This window comes from Carlito syrichta, unplaced genomic scaffold (genome assembly GCF_000164805.1).
Source record: "Carlito syrichta isolate Samal-C Ts95f unplaced genomic scaffold, Tarsius_syrichta-2.0.1 Scaffold313052, whole genome shotgun sequence".
Classification (NCBI taxonomy): Eukaryota; Metazoa; Chordata; class Mammalia; order Primates; family Tarsiidae; genus Carlito; species Carlito syrichta.
This window is the reverse complement of record NW_007257148.1, coordinates 143,567-160,024: the sequence shown is the minus strand read 5'-3', so window position 1 is coordinate 160,024 and position 16,458 is coordinate 143,567. Positions and strand designations below refer to the sequence as shown.

Genomic DNA, 16,458 nt, shown 5'->3' with positions numbered 1-16,458 from the left:
TTCTTCCAGGTTTTCCAGGCATACAAACATATAATTAGCAAATAATAATATTGTGTCTATGTCCCTAACATTTGTATATCTTCTCCAGATCCTAGAACAATACTTCTTCATAAGTAATGCCAGTTTCCAAAATAATGCTAGAAAACAGGTGTTAGTATCTTTTTCTGTGTGCGCGTGCATATGCGCACTTAGGAGAAGGACCACTTTTAATTCAGAACATCCTAAATTGTTTGAATCACCACTCCTAAATCTGATGAAGTGAAGTATACACAGACAAACTCAATCTGCCCTTATATGAGATTGGTTCATCTGCCTGGTTAATGAAAAGTTTATAGATTATATTTTTTAGGAGAGCAAATAGCACAAATCTGAGCAAAGTAAACAAATTTAAAATGAATTAACAAAAAATGGTTTTCAGTGAAAAGTCCCTGAATTTGGGAATACTCTTTTATACAGATCCCTTTATAGCCAAACACTATCATGTAGTTAATAAAATATGAGCATAAGCATAGGGCAAAAATATCAAGTAAATAAAAACACATACAAAATTAGTCACTACTTATGAAAAAAAGGGGAAACCAAACTACTTATGAAAAAAAGGGGAAACCAAAATAGAATTTTCTAACATGCTTTACCAAAAAGTAAAGATCTTTTTTTTCTTGCTTCTGCCTTACGTGATGATGAAGTCCATTAGCCAAGAATTATCATAACAAGACATTCAAATATTCTGAATAACTAATAAAAGTCAATAGACAATTTGTTTTCAGCTTTTCACTATTATGAACAATGCTTTAAAGAATTCTTAAACACATATCTTTCTCTTATACACAAGCAAACATTTCTCTAGGACAAACTCTTCTAGTAGTATTTCTAGGTCAAAAGATACGATTCTGCTTTTACTTTGATAAACACTGATGAAACATGTTTATACTAATTCACAATTTCACCAAGTATGTATCAAAGTACTAAATACCCCATACTTCTAGTAAAATGAGGTATTTTATTTTTTAAAAAATGTGTAGCCAATTAGGTGGACAAGAGAGATTTATCATTATTCTATTTTGCATTCCCTTATGAGATTGAAATACTTTTTCCTATGTTTCCTGGCTATTTCTATTTCTTTTCCTGTGAATTGCCTTGTTAAATCCTTTATTCGCTAATTTTTTTCTTATTTAAGAACTCTATGTGTGAACTTATTTGGGGACATGTCTGCTATGCAAGACATGTGTACATCCACCCACATCCACATTCTTTCTCTCCAATAGTCGATATGGTTGGTCTTTTTCATTTGAGTAATTGGTGGGTATGAAATGACAGTTCCCACTGTGGTTTTATGTACACTTCCCTGAAGACTAATTACGCTGAACGTCTCTTCATGTGATTATTGGCCATTCTTATATTTTCTGTAAAGTGTCTTGTGCCTATTTAAAATATCTGGGTTGTCTTCTTGAGTTACAAACATCTTTTTATTTTCTGGATTCATGTCCTTTGTTAGATATGTGTATCACAAATATTTTCTCCTAGTCTATCGCTTGCCTTTTCATTTTTTTAATGAAACCTTTTAATGAACAGAAGTTTTCAATTTAGTCTTCATGAAGACTACTTTATTATTTTTCCTTTAAGTTTAGTGCTTTTAGCATCTTCTCCAAGATACTTTTGTCTTCCCTAAAATTCCAAAGATATTCAATACTTAAAAAACTATTTTAGAGTTTTAATTTTTACACTTATATCTAAATTTATATGTATTAATTTTTGTATGTTCTCAAGTAGGGGTTGAGATTCTTTCTTTCTTACATTTTTCTAGAACACAGAAGATACTTCTTTTTGTTCTATCACAGTTAAATTAGTGTCTGATCACCTTGAACTTGCAAAGATTTGGTTTTACACTTGTTATTGTGGATTTGTTCTGGCTTTGTCCTTAGTCTTTGGGTGAATTCTTAGTTTTAGAACATGTCTTTACTTGTAAAGTATGACATCTATAGGGTTTCAGAGTGACAGAGTGAGACCCTGACTCAATAATAATAACAACAACAACAATAATAATATAAAAAACTAGCTAAAAAATCTGAAGTCCTACCTACTGTGAATTATTCTTCTTCTTTTTCTTCTTTTTTTTTTGAGTTGGAGTCTCACTCTGTTGCCCAGGCTAGAGTGCAGTGGCATACTCATAGTCACCCCAGTGTTGACCTGCTGAGCTCCAGCGATCCTTCCATCTCAGCCTTCCAAGTAGCCGGAACTACAGGTACATGCTACCATGGCTACTTTTTTTCTTTAATGTAGGACTTATTTAGGAATATGTTTCCGAACATACAGGATGTGTTATATTTTTTCCTTTCAATCTGAATGACATGGAGTCTTTGAAATGTATAAAGAACTTCTGTGATTAAAAACAATCAATTTTCAGAAATGTTCTACATGTCTTTGAAAAGAATGTGCATTCTTTGAAAGGTGTGCTAAAAAGCTCCCTGTAATTTAGACAAACTTGCTGGGTAATTCTCCACATTCTGCTTTGCATATATTTTAGGCATTGTTATTAGGTACATGAAATTTGCTACTATTGTATCTTCTTGCTAGATTATCCCATTTGTTACTAATATTTTGTACCTTAAGCTCAATTATATCTGATGTTACTCTTCCTATACAAGCTTTCTCTTAATTAGTATCTCAAAAACTAATCTTTTCCTATCTTCCCATTTTTAGACATTCTGTATTAGTTTTGTTTTACGTATGTTCTTATGAGCCCTCTAAAGCAGGATCATAAAAACTAACCAACCAATAGACCCAATGGGATTATCTGTCTTTCCAAGATCAGAGTTAATCCAGCTGTGCATTTTATTTAATAGCTTTTTCTATTTGGGTAAAAGTTCTCATTTTCCTCCTTTCTTTTCTCTTTTTGAATTAATATATCTTTAAGTTTCTTTTCTATACTAAATGCTCAATATTATTTCTATTCTTATCAGTGGGTACCTAATTGATATTTTATTTAAATACTAAAACACACTTCATTTCTAACAAATGCCAAGTAAGAGTATTTAGCGTTTCTATTCGCCTCTCAAAATCAGTATAAACAAGTTACAACTTTATTTTCACTAAAATCTAGTCTTTCTTTTACTTATAAACAACAAATCATGATAGCATTTATTGTACCCTGCCACTCCTCTGCTATTAGAAATCAGATCCTTTATATTACCATTGAGTTTTTAGATATCTAAAAATACTATTTACACTTAATATTATTTTGAATAGTAGTTATTAGACCCATCAGTTGACCTTGTTACTATGTTACTAAATAAGCATATATTACTATGCTACAGTTAAAGGTATTTGATAGTTGTACTTTAATATAACTGGTTCCCTTTGTAATGGCATATATTTTATTTTATAAATTTAAGAACATTATTCTATAAAAAAATATACAGTTTTCAGCAGACTACCAAGTGTCCATGGCCTGAAAAAGGTCAAGAAGAATCCATGACATAATAAATCTTAAAATATCTGGAGTAAATTTGCGTTTCAACTTAATTTTGTTGACTGTTTTTCTTAGCATTACATTTTTCAGGCATTCTGCAATTATGGGCTACAGGATTATTCTGGGGAAAGATTTTTTGGTTCTTTTTTTTTTTAAAACTCTCTATGTTCCCCTACCTAGGTATCTATTCCAGAACCAGTCTTAAATGGTTTAGAGTATATCCTGCCATGGAGTTGACAGAGTTATTCATATTTGTTAGGGCTTGCACTCTCTCTCACCTCTCCAAGCTCTTAGCCCTATGTGAGTTTAGGAAGTGGTTACTGGAAGTTTTTTTCACTGTCCTTTCTTGAGCAAAACTGCTTACCCTAGTCCTTAGCTTCAAGTTGGGTGCTAGGATTCAATCCTCTATCTCTTATGGATAAAGTGGCTGATATAGTTCAGATGTCTGCTGTCCCCTCCAAATGTCATGTAGAAACGTGATCCCCAATGTTGGAGGTGGGCCTCATGGGGGTGTTTGCGTCCTGGGGGGAGGTCCCTTATGAATGTCTTGGTGCCATTCTCAAGATAATTAGTGAAGTCTTGCTCTATTAGTTCATGAAGAGCTGGTTGTTTAAAACAGCCTAGCACCTCTTTCTCTTGCTTGCTTCTGCTCTATGTGACACACCTGCTTCTTTGCTGCCTTTCACCATGATTGTTAAGTTTCCTGAGGCCTCACCAGAAGCCCAGCACATGACTACACCATATAGATACAGCCAGGAGCCAAAATTAACCTCTTTTCTTTATAAACTACCCAGCCACAGGTATTCCTTTTTAGCAATGTAAAACAGGCTGACAGAGTGGCTTTTGTTGAATTGGGTGGGTTTCAAGAGAGAAGAATGAAGTATTTCACCATCCTCAGCTAGTTTTATAGGCACATTCTCAGTATTAATTATTTATACTCTGCTATTTTAGTGTCTGCTATCCGTATTTTTTTAAACTATGTTTCTAATTCTATTTTACTAAAAAATTTTATTTTGTTTTAAATTCAGGAATGAATGTTGATTTTCTTTTTGCTAAAATGCTTTAAAGCATCTATGTATTCCAGATAATCATAAACTTTGTCTTTTGATGTGTTAACATGGTAAATTATTTTAAAATTTCCTAATACGACTCATTTGTATGTCTACAAGAGCTGCATTTAATTATGGCATATCACTCTTTTGAATCATTTGTTTAAAATTTTATATTAATAATCACATGTAAAACTTGTCTTTGTATATATGCATGTATGTCATCTGTTTAAAGTTTTGGTATTACCACGATAATGACTTCAGTAAAGAATTTAGCCAATTTTTATTAAAATCACCTTCTAAATTGTGTAAATCTAAATTCATTAACTTAGTCTAGAATTTAGGGAATCTCCCTTTAGATACAGGGCTCACTGCTAATTTTGTTCTGTATTTCAGATTACGCTTTGTTTTTAAGTGTCTTGTTTTTATGACATCTCAGGGATCCAACATATGATCAAAACCAGATGATAGTATTCTGCATACTCTCTCCTGTGTTGGCAAGAATTCTCAAGTTTTACATTACTGAACTGGTAAGCTGTGAGTTTAATTTTTAGTTTAAAAGATGAAAATATCTGTAACTTCATGTTTTACGTTGAAAAAAACCCCTCCAGTATTTGGTAAAAATGTTATTTTGTAGACATGTTTATACTATGTTCCGTAAGTAACAGAAAATAGGCATATAATTTAGATAACAACACTGACACTGTAGCAGACAGATAATTTTAATGGTTCATTCTACCAAGCAATCAGGCAAGAGGATCACTCTATTCACACAGGACAACAACAACAGCTTCTATCTGTGCTAAGCTCCAGGGTACCAGAAAGTGTAGCATTGTGCAGAGGAAACTATGAGGAAAACAAACTATATGACTCCCGTTTATGGCTTCCACGGAAAAAAGGGATAGACAACAGTAATTATTCTTAAGAGAGACTGGTTTCCTCATTAGTTAATAAATATAAAAAGATGAGAAAGTATATTTGCAAGTCTTATTTAAAAAACATAAAATAAAAAGTTTGAATTTATGATCTCCAAAGTCCCTTCTAAATCTAAAATTCCGTGATTCATACCCACAAAACATCTTTTATATACACAAAAAGATGTTGAAGCTGACCTTCTGCAATGAAAATGACATTCTTATTTCTGTTTCAGTTCCAGATGCAGTTCTTGTTCAGGAACTATCCCCCCCACCCCCCAGCAGCCTTGGTATAATTTTTCTTAAGCAAGCAATATCCAGTTCTACTAAATATTTTCTTTTTGATATCTTATTACTATACTGTTTTGCTCTGAAAGTAATTTGCTAAATGTTTTAAAATGTAATCTTAATCTTCCTTATTTATATCACATTTGTTCTCAGAATCTTAAACTTACAGCTATTTCCCCCTAGGAATGCCTTTACCTTTGTATTAACAAACATTTTTTGGTTTCAAGTTATAAAAAAAAAGATTTTTTCCCCTAGATATGGCATTATCCATTATCAGCTTGTTTCAATTTTATACATACACATACACAGACATGCACCGACAACCAAGTTTTAACTCATTTTGGTAGAGGGCTGTACTAATGAGACCAAAGTTACTGGCTAGATCTCCAAGTGGATTAGTAAGCTTTGTTTATTTGTTCTTCCATTGCCAAAGATTACTTTTGATCCTAATAAGCTATTTTGCAAATGTGAATCTTCTACTAAAAAGTAGCTCAGAAGGATATAGATAGTTCATTAAAAATACATTAACATCATTAGCAAATACTCAAAACACATGCCAGATGGGCTACCATTCTTATTCTTAAGATGACACTGATAGCTGTAATTTATTACATCTCCTGAAAAACCTTTTTATGTTATGCATGTTAAGTGATAATACTTGAAAACTTAATTTGTATTTTGTAATAAAACAGTATATGATAATACAAAGAAGTATAAGAATTACCTTATGGTAATGATTTCCCCTGGGTTTGCCCTTATGAGCCAGCTACAGTTCATTTTTGCAGGATATTCAGAAGGCCAGCCGGGGCTTGTGATTATACCACTGGGTGCTCGAATCTGCTCTGGAGTCTCTCCACAAGCTGGAAGACAGCCGAAGCAATCTTAGTTCATCATAATACTTTAAAACACCATATTAGGTAAATCCGTTTATTTTTTAGAAAACCAAAAAAACCTCAGACATCAAACAACACACAAGATGTGGTAGTATCAACCTTCAAACACTATTGTTCTAGTGAAATATTTCAAATTCCTGCTTTTTACACAAAGTACCTGACACTAATTAAATACAGTAGCCTTCCTGCTCCACCCTTTCCTTTGTTTCAGTTACCCACAGTCAACAGTGGTCTGAAAATACTAAATGAAAAATTTCAGAAATAAACAGTAAGTTGTAAACTTCATGGCACTCTAATTCTGGGCAGTGACAAACTCTCTGGCCATCCTCCTCTGTCCCTCCTGAGACATGAATCACCTCACTGTCCAGCGTATCCATGCTGTTTATGCTGACATCTCAGTTATCAGATCGACTGTCACGGTATCACAGTGCTTGTGTTCAAGTCACGCTTATTTTACTTCATAATGGCCTTAAAGCGCAAGAGGAGTGATGCTGGCAATTCGGATATGCCAGAGATCTTGTGAAGTGTTTCTTTAAGTGGAAAGGTGTAAATTCTTGATTTAACAAAAGAAAAAGAATGTATGCTGAGGTTGTTGAGTTCTGTGGTAAGAACTCATCTTCTATCCATGAAATTAGATCAAGGAAAAACACATTAGTGCTTGTTCTGCTGTTGCCCCTTAAACTGCAAGCGTTATGGCCACAGTGCCTACATGCGTACTTAAGATGGAAAAGGTGTTACATTGGACGACAGTCAGGACTGGTACTATCTGCAGCTTCAGGCACCCACTTGGGGGTCTTGGAAGGTATCCTCCATGGATAAGGGGAGAATACTGTAGATGTTGTGGGCGGGCCAAAAAAAAAATATTCATTGGAACCACTGAATAACAGTTTAATAGAGTCAGGATTGCTATCTTAAGCCATGGAGACAGATGGATTGATCCACTGCCCAACCCATGCATCCTTTTCCAAAACTCATCTTTTAAATTTATTTTATTATAAACTACCTTTCTAATATTTACCAAACTACTTTGCTGAGATCCTTAGGAGTACAATGTTGTCTTTAGGGCGTGCCAAATAAATGCAATAATAAGATGCTGGATTGTAAATTTTGCTAAGAAGTTAGTGGATGATTAAATCTAAAGACAGCACAACATTCAAAATTACTGGAAAGCAGTTCTTCAATTTATTCCATTAATAGTTCCAAACTTTATTGAGGGGTCCTAAGTTATTCCTAAATTATTTAAAAATAAAGTCTTGAAATAGTGATTAAAATATCATTAAGTGATTAGAGATCTACGCATCACAGAAGAAAATCTTCATGCATATAAAATTAAAACTAATACCAATGACTTTTCTGGATTATTCTCCTTGTGCTATTCTGAACTCTTACTGTAATAGTTTATATTATTCAGACTCAGTTGATAATCTGACAATTTATTCTCTCCCAAATAAATAAGTGATGAATGTTTAAGCCTTCAGTAGAATTGAAAATACTAGAACTTCTTATTTAGTACAATTTCAACAAATTAGATTACTTGATTTTTAAAGTAGCAACAGAATAGAAGCAGCAAATTAGAAGTGAGAAGAGTGGCTGCCGGGATACGTAGACAGTAGTCAGAAGTGATGAGAAAATTATCAGAAAAATAAAAACTACACATTGAACTTAAAACCATAAGCTCAGAATATGTACATGATTTGTCTGTCTTCCAAAAAGTACAACTGCTGATATTATAAAATTAATAAATTTCATACCAACCTAAAAGTGTTGTCAAGTAAATAAATGAATCAGTATAAGCAAAGTGCCTGATACAACACATGGCCTGAACTCCCATGCTTTTTGAGTTCTGCTGTAGTTTAAAAATCAGGTAACCCAACAGACAGCCAAATACCCCATTACAATTGAAATCTTGAGAAATGATTTTTTTTTTTCCTTTAAGAGATGGGATCTCCTTTGTGGTCCAGGTGGGAGAGCAGTAGCTATTCGAAGGTGTGATCATGGCGCACAGCAGTCTTGAACACCTGGGCTCAAGACATCCTCTCGCCTCAGTTTCTCAAGTAGCTAGAACTACAGGTGCACCACAATGACCAGCAGCTTTTTTTTTTTTTTTTTGAGATAAAGATTATAGTTTAATGCAGGTTAAGAAGGCTAGGTAGTATATACTATGTAATTGAAAGAACATTATCTAAAATGATCAAAATAAAGCAAGCTATATTGCTTAAAGTCAATCCTTATTTCTATAAAATAACCCATTTCCTGAAGAAAACATGCAAGCAAGGCCTTATAAGTATATTCCACTGCAAGAAAAAGTGTTCATGCCTGAAATGAATCTACCCTGGAATTAGGGTGTATAGTCAAAGGGATCTTGTTTTGAATCACCTTTGGAACAGAGACTCATGCCTAGAGTATACAGATACAATACATCCAGGGCTTAGAGTTCATCCCACTGCCCGCCCAGGCAAAGTTAAAGCTTCCAATTTTTTTTTTTTTGCTGTTGTTTTATTATGTTTCAATAGTAGCAAATTTCCCTTACAAATTAAAATTTTTAATTTTAATGAATGACGTTTTAGAAAAAGACTAAATATAACCAAATGTAATTCTATTACAAGACCTTATTAATAATAAAGTGCCAGAGTTTTGCTTCTACTTTGTTCTGAGTTATCATCACATAATATAATAAAAATATGTCTAAGTAATTTCTAATATGTCTAAGTAATTTCTTCTTTTTCATTGTCTTTTACCAAAGCATTCTGGAGGAGTATGCTAAAGAAATTCATGAAGATATAAACAAACACACAAAGAAACAGACAAAGTCATTACCCTTCCCCCAGAATGTGGAAAATTGTTCATTTTCATTAAAAGATTCATCTACATTAGAAATAATAACCTAATTTTGAGTTAAATTATATTTAATTTAGGATTATAATCCTGTACCGGCATTTAAGTACTCAAATACACCTTAGCTGAATTTTTTTTTTTTTTGAGTTGGAGTCTCACTCCGTTGCCCAGACTGGAGTGCAGTGGCCGCTCCTGGCCACAGCAGCCTTGACCTGCTGGGCTCCAGTGATCCTTCTGCCTCAGCCTTCCAAGTAGCTGGAACTACAGGTGCGCACTACCACGCCTGGCTAATTTTTGATTTATTGTAAAGATGAGGGCTCACCAAGTTGCCCAGGCAGGTCTCGAACCCACAGGCTCAGGCAATTCACTCACCTCGGCCTCCCCAGCCTCCCAAAGTACGGGATTACAGGCTGAGCCACCGAGCCCGGCACATCTTAGCTGATTTAACAGCAGTGAATACAGCCAAAAACTATGAGGGAGTCATTCATGACAAAGTAGAACATTCCTAACATATTCACTTATTTAAATAAGTGGATAGAATAATTATAGGGGAAACAAGAAGGAATTTTATTAGGTTTTGTTTTAAGAAAAGTTTTCCAAGTACATGACAAACCCATAGGTGGTGCTCTTATACCAAAAACAAAAGTCATATTCCAGTCCAATACTCAAAAAACACACTTTGTCATCTTTTTATTTTCACACAACTGCCCAAGGATAAGACATATCACCCATAAATAAGAATACAATGCTTGTTTTAATACTCAATATTTACTTATCTAATTCAATATATACTTTCAGAACATTATTTTAAAATATTAATGATTCTCTCTAATCAAAAACAAAACCTTGTATCATAAAGTTTCTCCCTGAGTTGATTATAAATATATGCATCGATTTAGTTTTACACATTTTCAATATGACTGAATTTGGAATTTTGTTCCAGATCTAGTCAGTGGCTTTTTACCAATACATGTTTGCAGGTACAATACACTGGGTATACTCCAGCACAACCATAACTTATTTCCTTTTATATCTAAGAAAGAATAAATTTCAAGTGCCAAGAGAAACTATTAAAACAATGTTTTTCTTCCCTTTTGAGTTAAAAGCTTGCCTATATATAGTAGATTTGTAATCAGAAGACAGGGATGTGCTCTGTTCTATTTGCCATTGACTGGCTCCACCACAGTGTAAACTACTAAACTTTTTTGGGTATTAATTTCCTCATATGTTAAAATAAGGAGTTGCCATTTGAATATCTCTAAGGTCTATTTCAGCCCTCAATCATGTACCTCTTCCCCTCATCATCATGATGTATTTCCACTATATTTCTCATAGCTCATCAGGATGCATCAATAGATTTTTAATTTTCTCTTTGATCCACTGAAATCAGACTTCCAATTCTTACCTAATCGCCACAGAAACCATGCTAGCAGCAAAGGCCATCACTGACTGTATTTGTCTGTTTTGCATTGCTATAAAGGAATACCTGAGGCTGGGTATCTATAAAGAAAAGAGGCTTGTTTGGCTCACAGTTCTGCATATTGTACAGGAAGCACAGTACCAGCATCAGCTTCTGGTGAGGTCCCAGGAAGATCACAGTCATGGCCGAAGGTGAAGGAGGAGGAGGCATTTCTCACGATGACAATAGAAGCAAGAGGAGAGAGATGCCAGGCTCTTTGAAACAGACAATTTTCGTGCAAACTTGTTCATTACCGGGAATGGCACCAAGTCATTCATAAGGAATCTGTCTCCAAGCACCTTCCACCAGGCCCACCTTCAAAACTAGGGGTCACATTTCAACATGAGATTTAGAGTGGACAATAACTCAGACAGTATCAATGACCTCTCTGCCAAACCCAGTGGACACTTAGTTCCCAAGGTACTTAACCTTTTCGGAAACTTGACACTGACTGTCTTTTCTTCTTGGTATACACTACTATGAGTTTGCAGAAATCACCTCTTCTGGTTCTCCTTCTAATTCTGACTGTTCTGTATTAGTTCTCTAGAACTAGTTCCTCCTTTCTCAGCCAGCTCCTGATTCGTTGGTTTCGTGGTTCATACCCAAGTTCTCTGCTCTTCTTATTCTCAATGGAAGATGTCTTCTACTCTTACAATTTCAACTATGATCTACAGTTCAGGAATTTAAAATCTCTAACCCAGAGGCTTTGCATAGTAAAATGCCCAATGACATTCTAATATCAAATTCAACATGATCAGAACTGTGTATTTTCCAAATCCATTTTTGGAACACCCTATATTTGGAATCTACATTGTCTTGGGCATCATTTGGCTAATGGAATAGGCACTTAAGTGAAAAATGAAATTTACTTTTAGAATACCACAGGCATTCTCAAGGATTTTCAAGGGCAGGAAATAAAGTAAAGCTAGGCCTCACAGCAATTAAAGCTATAAATTTTAAAGTAAGAAATTGAGTCTGCCTTCACCTCCTCTTAGGGAGCCTACAGTCTGTTTTGTCACCTACACAACTGCCCTAATCTTCCAACTCACCTCTTCCGAGTCCTCTATTTTTTTCATTATTTCAGAGCTTTACAAGTGACTTCCTAGTCCCAACTCCTCAGCTCCAGCACCTACCATCACATGTAATCTTATTTTTCTTAGTTTATTATATTTACACAATTGTTATCCATTTTATATTACACCTTCTAAAAAGATTTGAGGTGGCTTATTATTGTGATAATACTGATAAATTTGATAAAATTTTCTCACTTATAAATGGGGATTAAAACATTACCTAGCACACAAGGTGTTGCAAGAATTAAATGCAATTATTTTGTAAAGGATGTAGCAAACTGCTTGGATTATAGTAAACTGTCAAAAAATAGCATCACACAACACATCAATCAGATTGGCCTGTAGCAATTCCTGGAGTACACGGCTACTACGGCCGTGTTCAGGCCACGTGGGAAAGTGGGTGGGTGACTGTTCAACAGCTAAGAGCAGGGCACATTATACTCTGGAAAGGATGAGAAATTATGTCATGACTGGTTATCTAACAAGGGTAAAAGCTGTGGTTAGAATGTGGTTGGGACACATATTTACAAAACTTTACTTTAGAAAATGAATCTCTTTTTGTTTTAAACCAAAATAAATGGTTTTGCTGGTTTAAAACTAATCTTTGTAGATTTTGACTATACTCCCGATTTATGATACATCAAACCTGACCTTCTTTTACCTACATTCATTCTATTCATGCCTTTTCTATTTCTTATACATAATTATATTAGGTATGGTCTGGTTAATTCTTCACTAAGAATTAGTTTATATGTAACTGGCAAATAGAGGAATCTTGTCAGTATAATGCAAAATTGTCTAAGATTTTATTCCCAGAGTGCTAATGATTTGAAATAACCACAGGTAGAAGTTTTCATACTATAAGAAAAAATACTAAAATCCTATATAAACACCTTCTTTATTGCAAAAAAGTGGTTACTCTTGTAGCTTAAATAACTGCTTGGCTTTCTTGGAAAGCTGCACATACAAATAGAAGATATCGCACCATGAAAACAAACAAAACACCTTCAATGATGAAGTATATGTCTGAAATATATTTTAGTTTTGATTAAGCTGGTCTCTGTTAGAAGCAAACGTCTTTAATGGGAAGCATGAACCTAGCAGATGGCTGCAAAGAATAGCCTGATTCTAAGTGCAAATATCTACAGCTGTTGACTGTGTGATATTCGAATTGGTATTCTATTTACTAGGACTAGTTAGGTCTTGCTATGCTGCCCAGGATGGTTTTGGCCTCAAGTGATCTTCCTTCCTCAGCCTACCAAAGTGCTGGGATAACAGGTGTGAGACACCAGATCTAGACAGATTTCACAGTTTTAAAGCCTAGAAAAAAGGAAGTAGGCAAAAAATTACATATAGTTCGAGTTGAACTACTTGTAAAAGAAAAAGTACAATTTCCTGTTCTACAGATAAAGAACCGGGTTTCTTTTCAAAACTGACAAGGGTTGATACTTTTATGATGAAAAGTAGTTGAGGCTAAAAGTGACACAAAATCTTTGCACCTTTGATTTTAATAAATTGTAAAACTAAAATGCAAGTAAATCAGCTAGGCTCACTGACCATCTAACTTCATAAGACACATTTGAAGGATACAAAAAAAGTAAAGAGAATTCATGCTCTCATGGAAATTATAGTTGTGAAACAATGATGTATGCTTGTTAACTGAATCCAAGAAGCATATAACAGTTAATATGACAGCATACCAGACAATATATTGTTAAATCATATGATGCATATCTAATGTAATTACAAGCAAAGTGTCATATGTAAAGTCAACATGTTATTAACAGAAACAAAGGCCCACCAAAAAATTGCATTATATAAGTACAGAAGAGGGAGGGTTATGCTTGACTGTGAACAAAGGATTTCCTTCATAGAAGTCAACAGAGCCAGAGTAAAAAGCATGTTCCAAACTAGTTAGAATAATTTAATGACCCAATTCCATAGATACTAGTCAAGCCAAGACAGACCCACTACAAAAGGAAATGATGTGAACCAAATATCTTGTAAAGATTACCATATGAGGAGAAAGTGGGGAGGCAAAGAAGTCAGCTTAAAAGGAATACAGAAGCTGCTCTTTCTGTATAATTTTATTTCATGAAAGTTTCACTATGGAGCAAAATCATGCTAGCCTTGTTCATAAGCAAAGGATAGTAGCATTTACAGGTACAGTGATCACTATCATTTGGCTATCTTATTTTTCAGAGTACTGTATAGAGTGTCTTATAAATATTAATTCCATTGTGGTTGATGAGCATAAAAGAAATTCTCAGTGTTAAAAACTAGTAAGAAGGATTTGATTAAATGGAAATAAATGCACTCGAAAAGTCCACCATCTCCAAAATAAAATTAGTAAGTAAATGGTATCTGTTGAATGGCCATACAGGTTGAGACTAAGAATGATTCTGAGGGTTAACACGAGTCACACAATACATGAAAAATATTATGCAATACTGTCAACATTAAACAGTACCAAAATATGGAAAAATTAGAATATGTAGATAATTAGCATGAAAATCAGACACCTACTGGCTCATGGTTAATTTAGGAAAACAGTAGCAATCTAAAAATGTAACGGCTAAGTACGGTACACAATGCTGAGGATGAGATTCTGCTGCAAGTCAGAAGTTTATACTTCCCAAGTACAAGGCCTGTAAATATCACCTAAGTAAGGCATGTAGCCAGGCCTGTGAATCCACAGTTGATGACAATGTTATAAAACTAGCTAGCATTTATTGAGCTCTTACTACCTGTCAGGTACTTCCTTTTCTTCATGCTTTTCTCATTTAATACTTACTATTATTATCCCTATTTAATAGATGAGGAAAAAATGTAAGCACAGAGAAATGAAGTGATTTTTCTAATGTCACAAAAAAGCTAGCAAGTGTCACAGCTGGAATGGTACCTGGACAACAGGTTACAAAAACTACATTCTTTTTTTTGAGCTGGAGTCTCACTCCTTCGCCCAGGCTGGAGTGCAGTGGCATGCATGCTCACAGCCACCCCAGCGTCGACCTCCTGGGCTCCAGAGATCCTTCTGCCTCAGCTTTCCAAGCAGCTGGAACTACAGACGTGTGCTACCATGCCTGGCCATTTTTTATTTTATTGCAGAGACGATGTTTTGCCAAGTTGCCCGGGCTGGTCTCGAACCCTTGGGTTCAGGGAATCCACTTGCCTCTGCCTCCCAAAGTGCTGGGATTACAGGCTGAGCCACTGAGCCTGGCCCAAAAGCTACACTCTTAACCACAAAGGCAAAGGACTGCCTACTGAGGAACTCCCTATGACCTGGAGTAATTACCAGAGGGTGGAAGGGAACTGCTGCAGGAGCATTTCATTAAGGAAAAAAGTGCTCTATTTGGAAAAATGAACTATTGGTCCTATATTAACAAAGAATATAAAATCTCTAATAACAGAGAAAAGGGGTATATGTAGTTTTAAAGCTTCTGAAGACTGACTCTTATTTGCTACAAATCATCTAGGGACTAGAGGCAGAGCTAAACTGCTTCTTAATCCTTTTGGAATTATATATATAGTTACCACATAGTTAATTATGGGTAAAATGATAGGGCAAAGAGTAGAACAGTAGCAATTAAGAAATGAAGTGGAGGCAGAGGAGACATTTCAAAGGAAAGAGAAATGGGCAGAGAAGAGGAGAAGCAAACAAGGCAGGGTGACTAATAAAAGTGGTAGCAATCTTAAAGATGGCTAATACTGGACAGTCAGTTTAGAAAGCATGCATGCTGAGAATAGAGTCTATGGGCTGCTGAGAACTTCTGAATGAAGTCATTTCTTCCCAGTCGTGGGTTTCTTACATTTCCTGTTCATGTTGCAGAGCTTAGTTGTGTTGTATGTGACAGTCTGACAAAGGGCTGCTTCAGTACTTTAATTTCATTTGTCCTGCAGATCCTTCACTTCAAAAGTCTTCTTTTAATCTAAGTTTGTTATGCATACCTAGTGTCTTGATTTATTTGACCTTCTACTGTCCAGACTCCTTGTATGGGTCTTCTGACCCCCTGGTACCTGAGCTGCGCTGGTGTCATAATAAAAGTTTCAGAACAGTCAACATCCTGAGGATGGGCAGATGTGGAAGAAGACAGATGAAACACAAGTAGTATTTCCTTAGAATTACTCCAAATTTCATTCTTTAAAAAAAAGAAGTTAGAAAACTGGACTTCTACTTTTATGAAAATAATTACTAGTACTCTAACACAGGTTGTATATCTGTTATCCAAAATGCTTGGAGCCAGAAGTGTTTTGGATTTAGAATTTTGGAATATTTGCATAGGCATGGTGGTTGAGCAACTCTAATTCAAAATCTGAAATGCTCTCATGAGCATTTCCTTTTAGTATTATGTTGGTTTCAGATTTTGTTGTGTTTCAAGTTTCAGAATTCTGGATTAGGGATGATCAGTTTATAGTAATATTTACTAGTCAACGATGAGAAAGTTTTAAATTACAGTTTAAAAGGCCAGAATCAGCGC

General features: G+C 34.9%; 1 protein-coding gene across 2 annotated transcripts in view; it reads right to left on the bottom strand.

Moving 5' to 3' along the window:
* LRP12 (LDL receptor related protein 12) overlaps positions 1 to 16,458 on the bottom strand; it is an 82,622-nt gene that overhangs the window by 11,397 nt on the left and 54,767 nt on the right. For both annotated transcript variants that reach the window (XM_008070127.1, XM_008070128.1), the window contains one exon: positions 6,445 to 6,580. In XM_008070127.1, the coding sequence (XP_008068318.1) occupies positions 6,445 to 6,580 (136 nt within the window). The remainder of the gene's footprint in view (positions 1 to 6,444; positions 6,581 to 16,458) is intronic.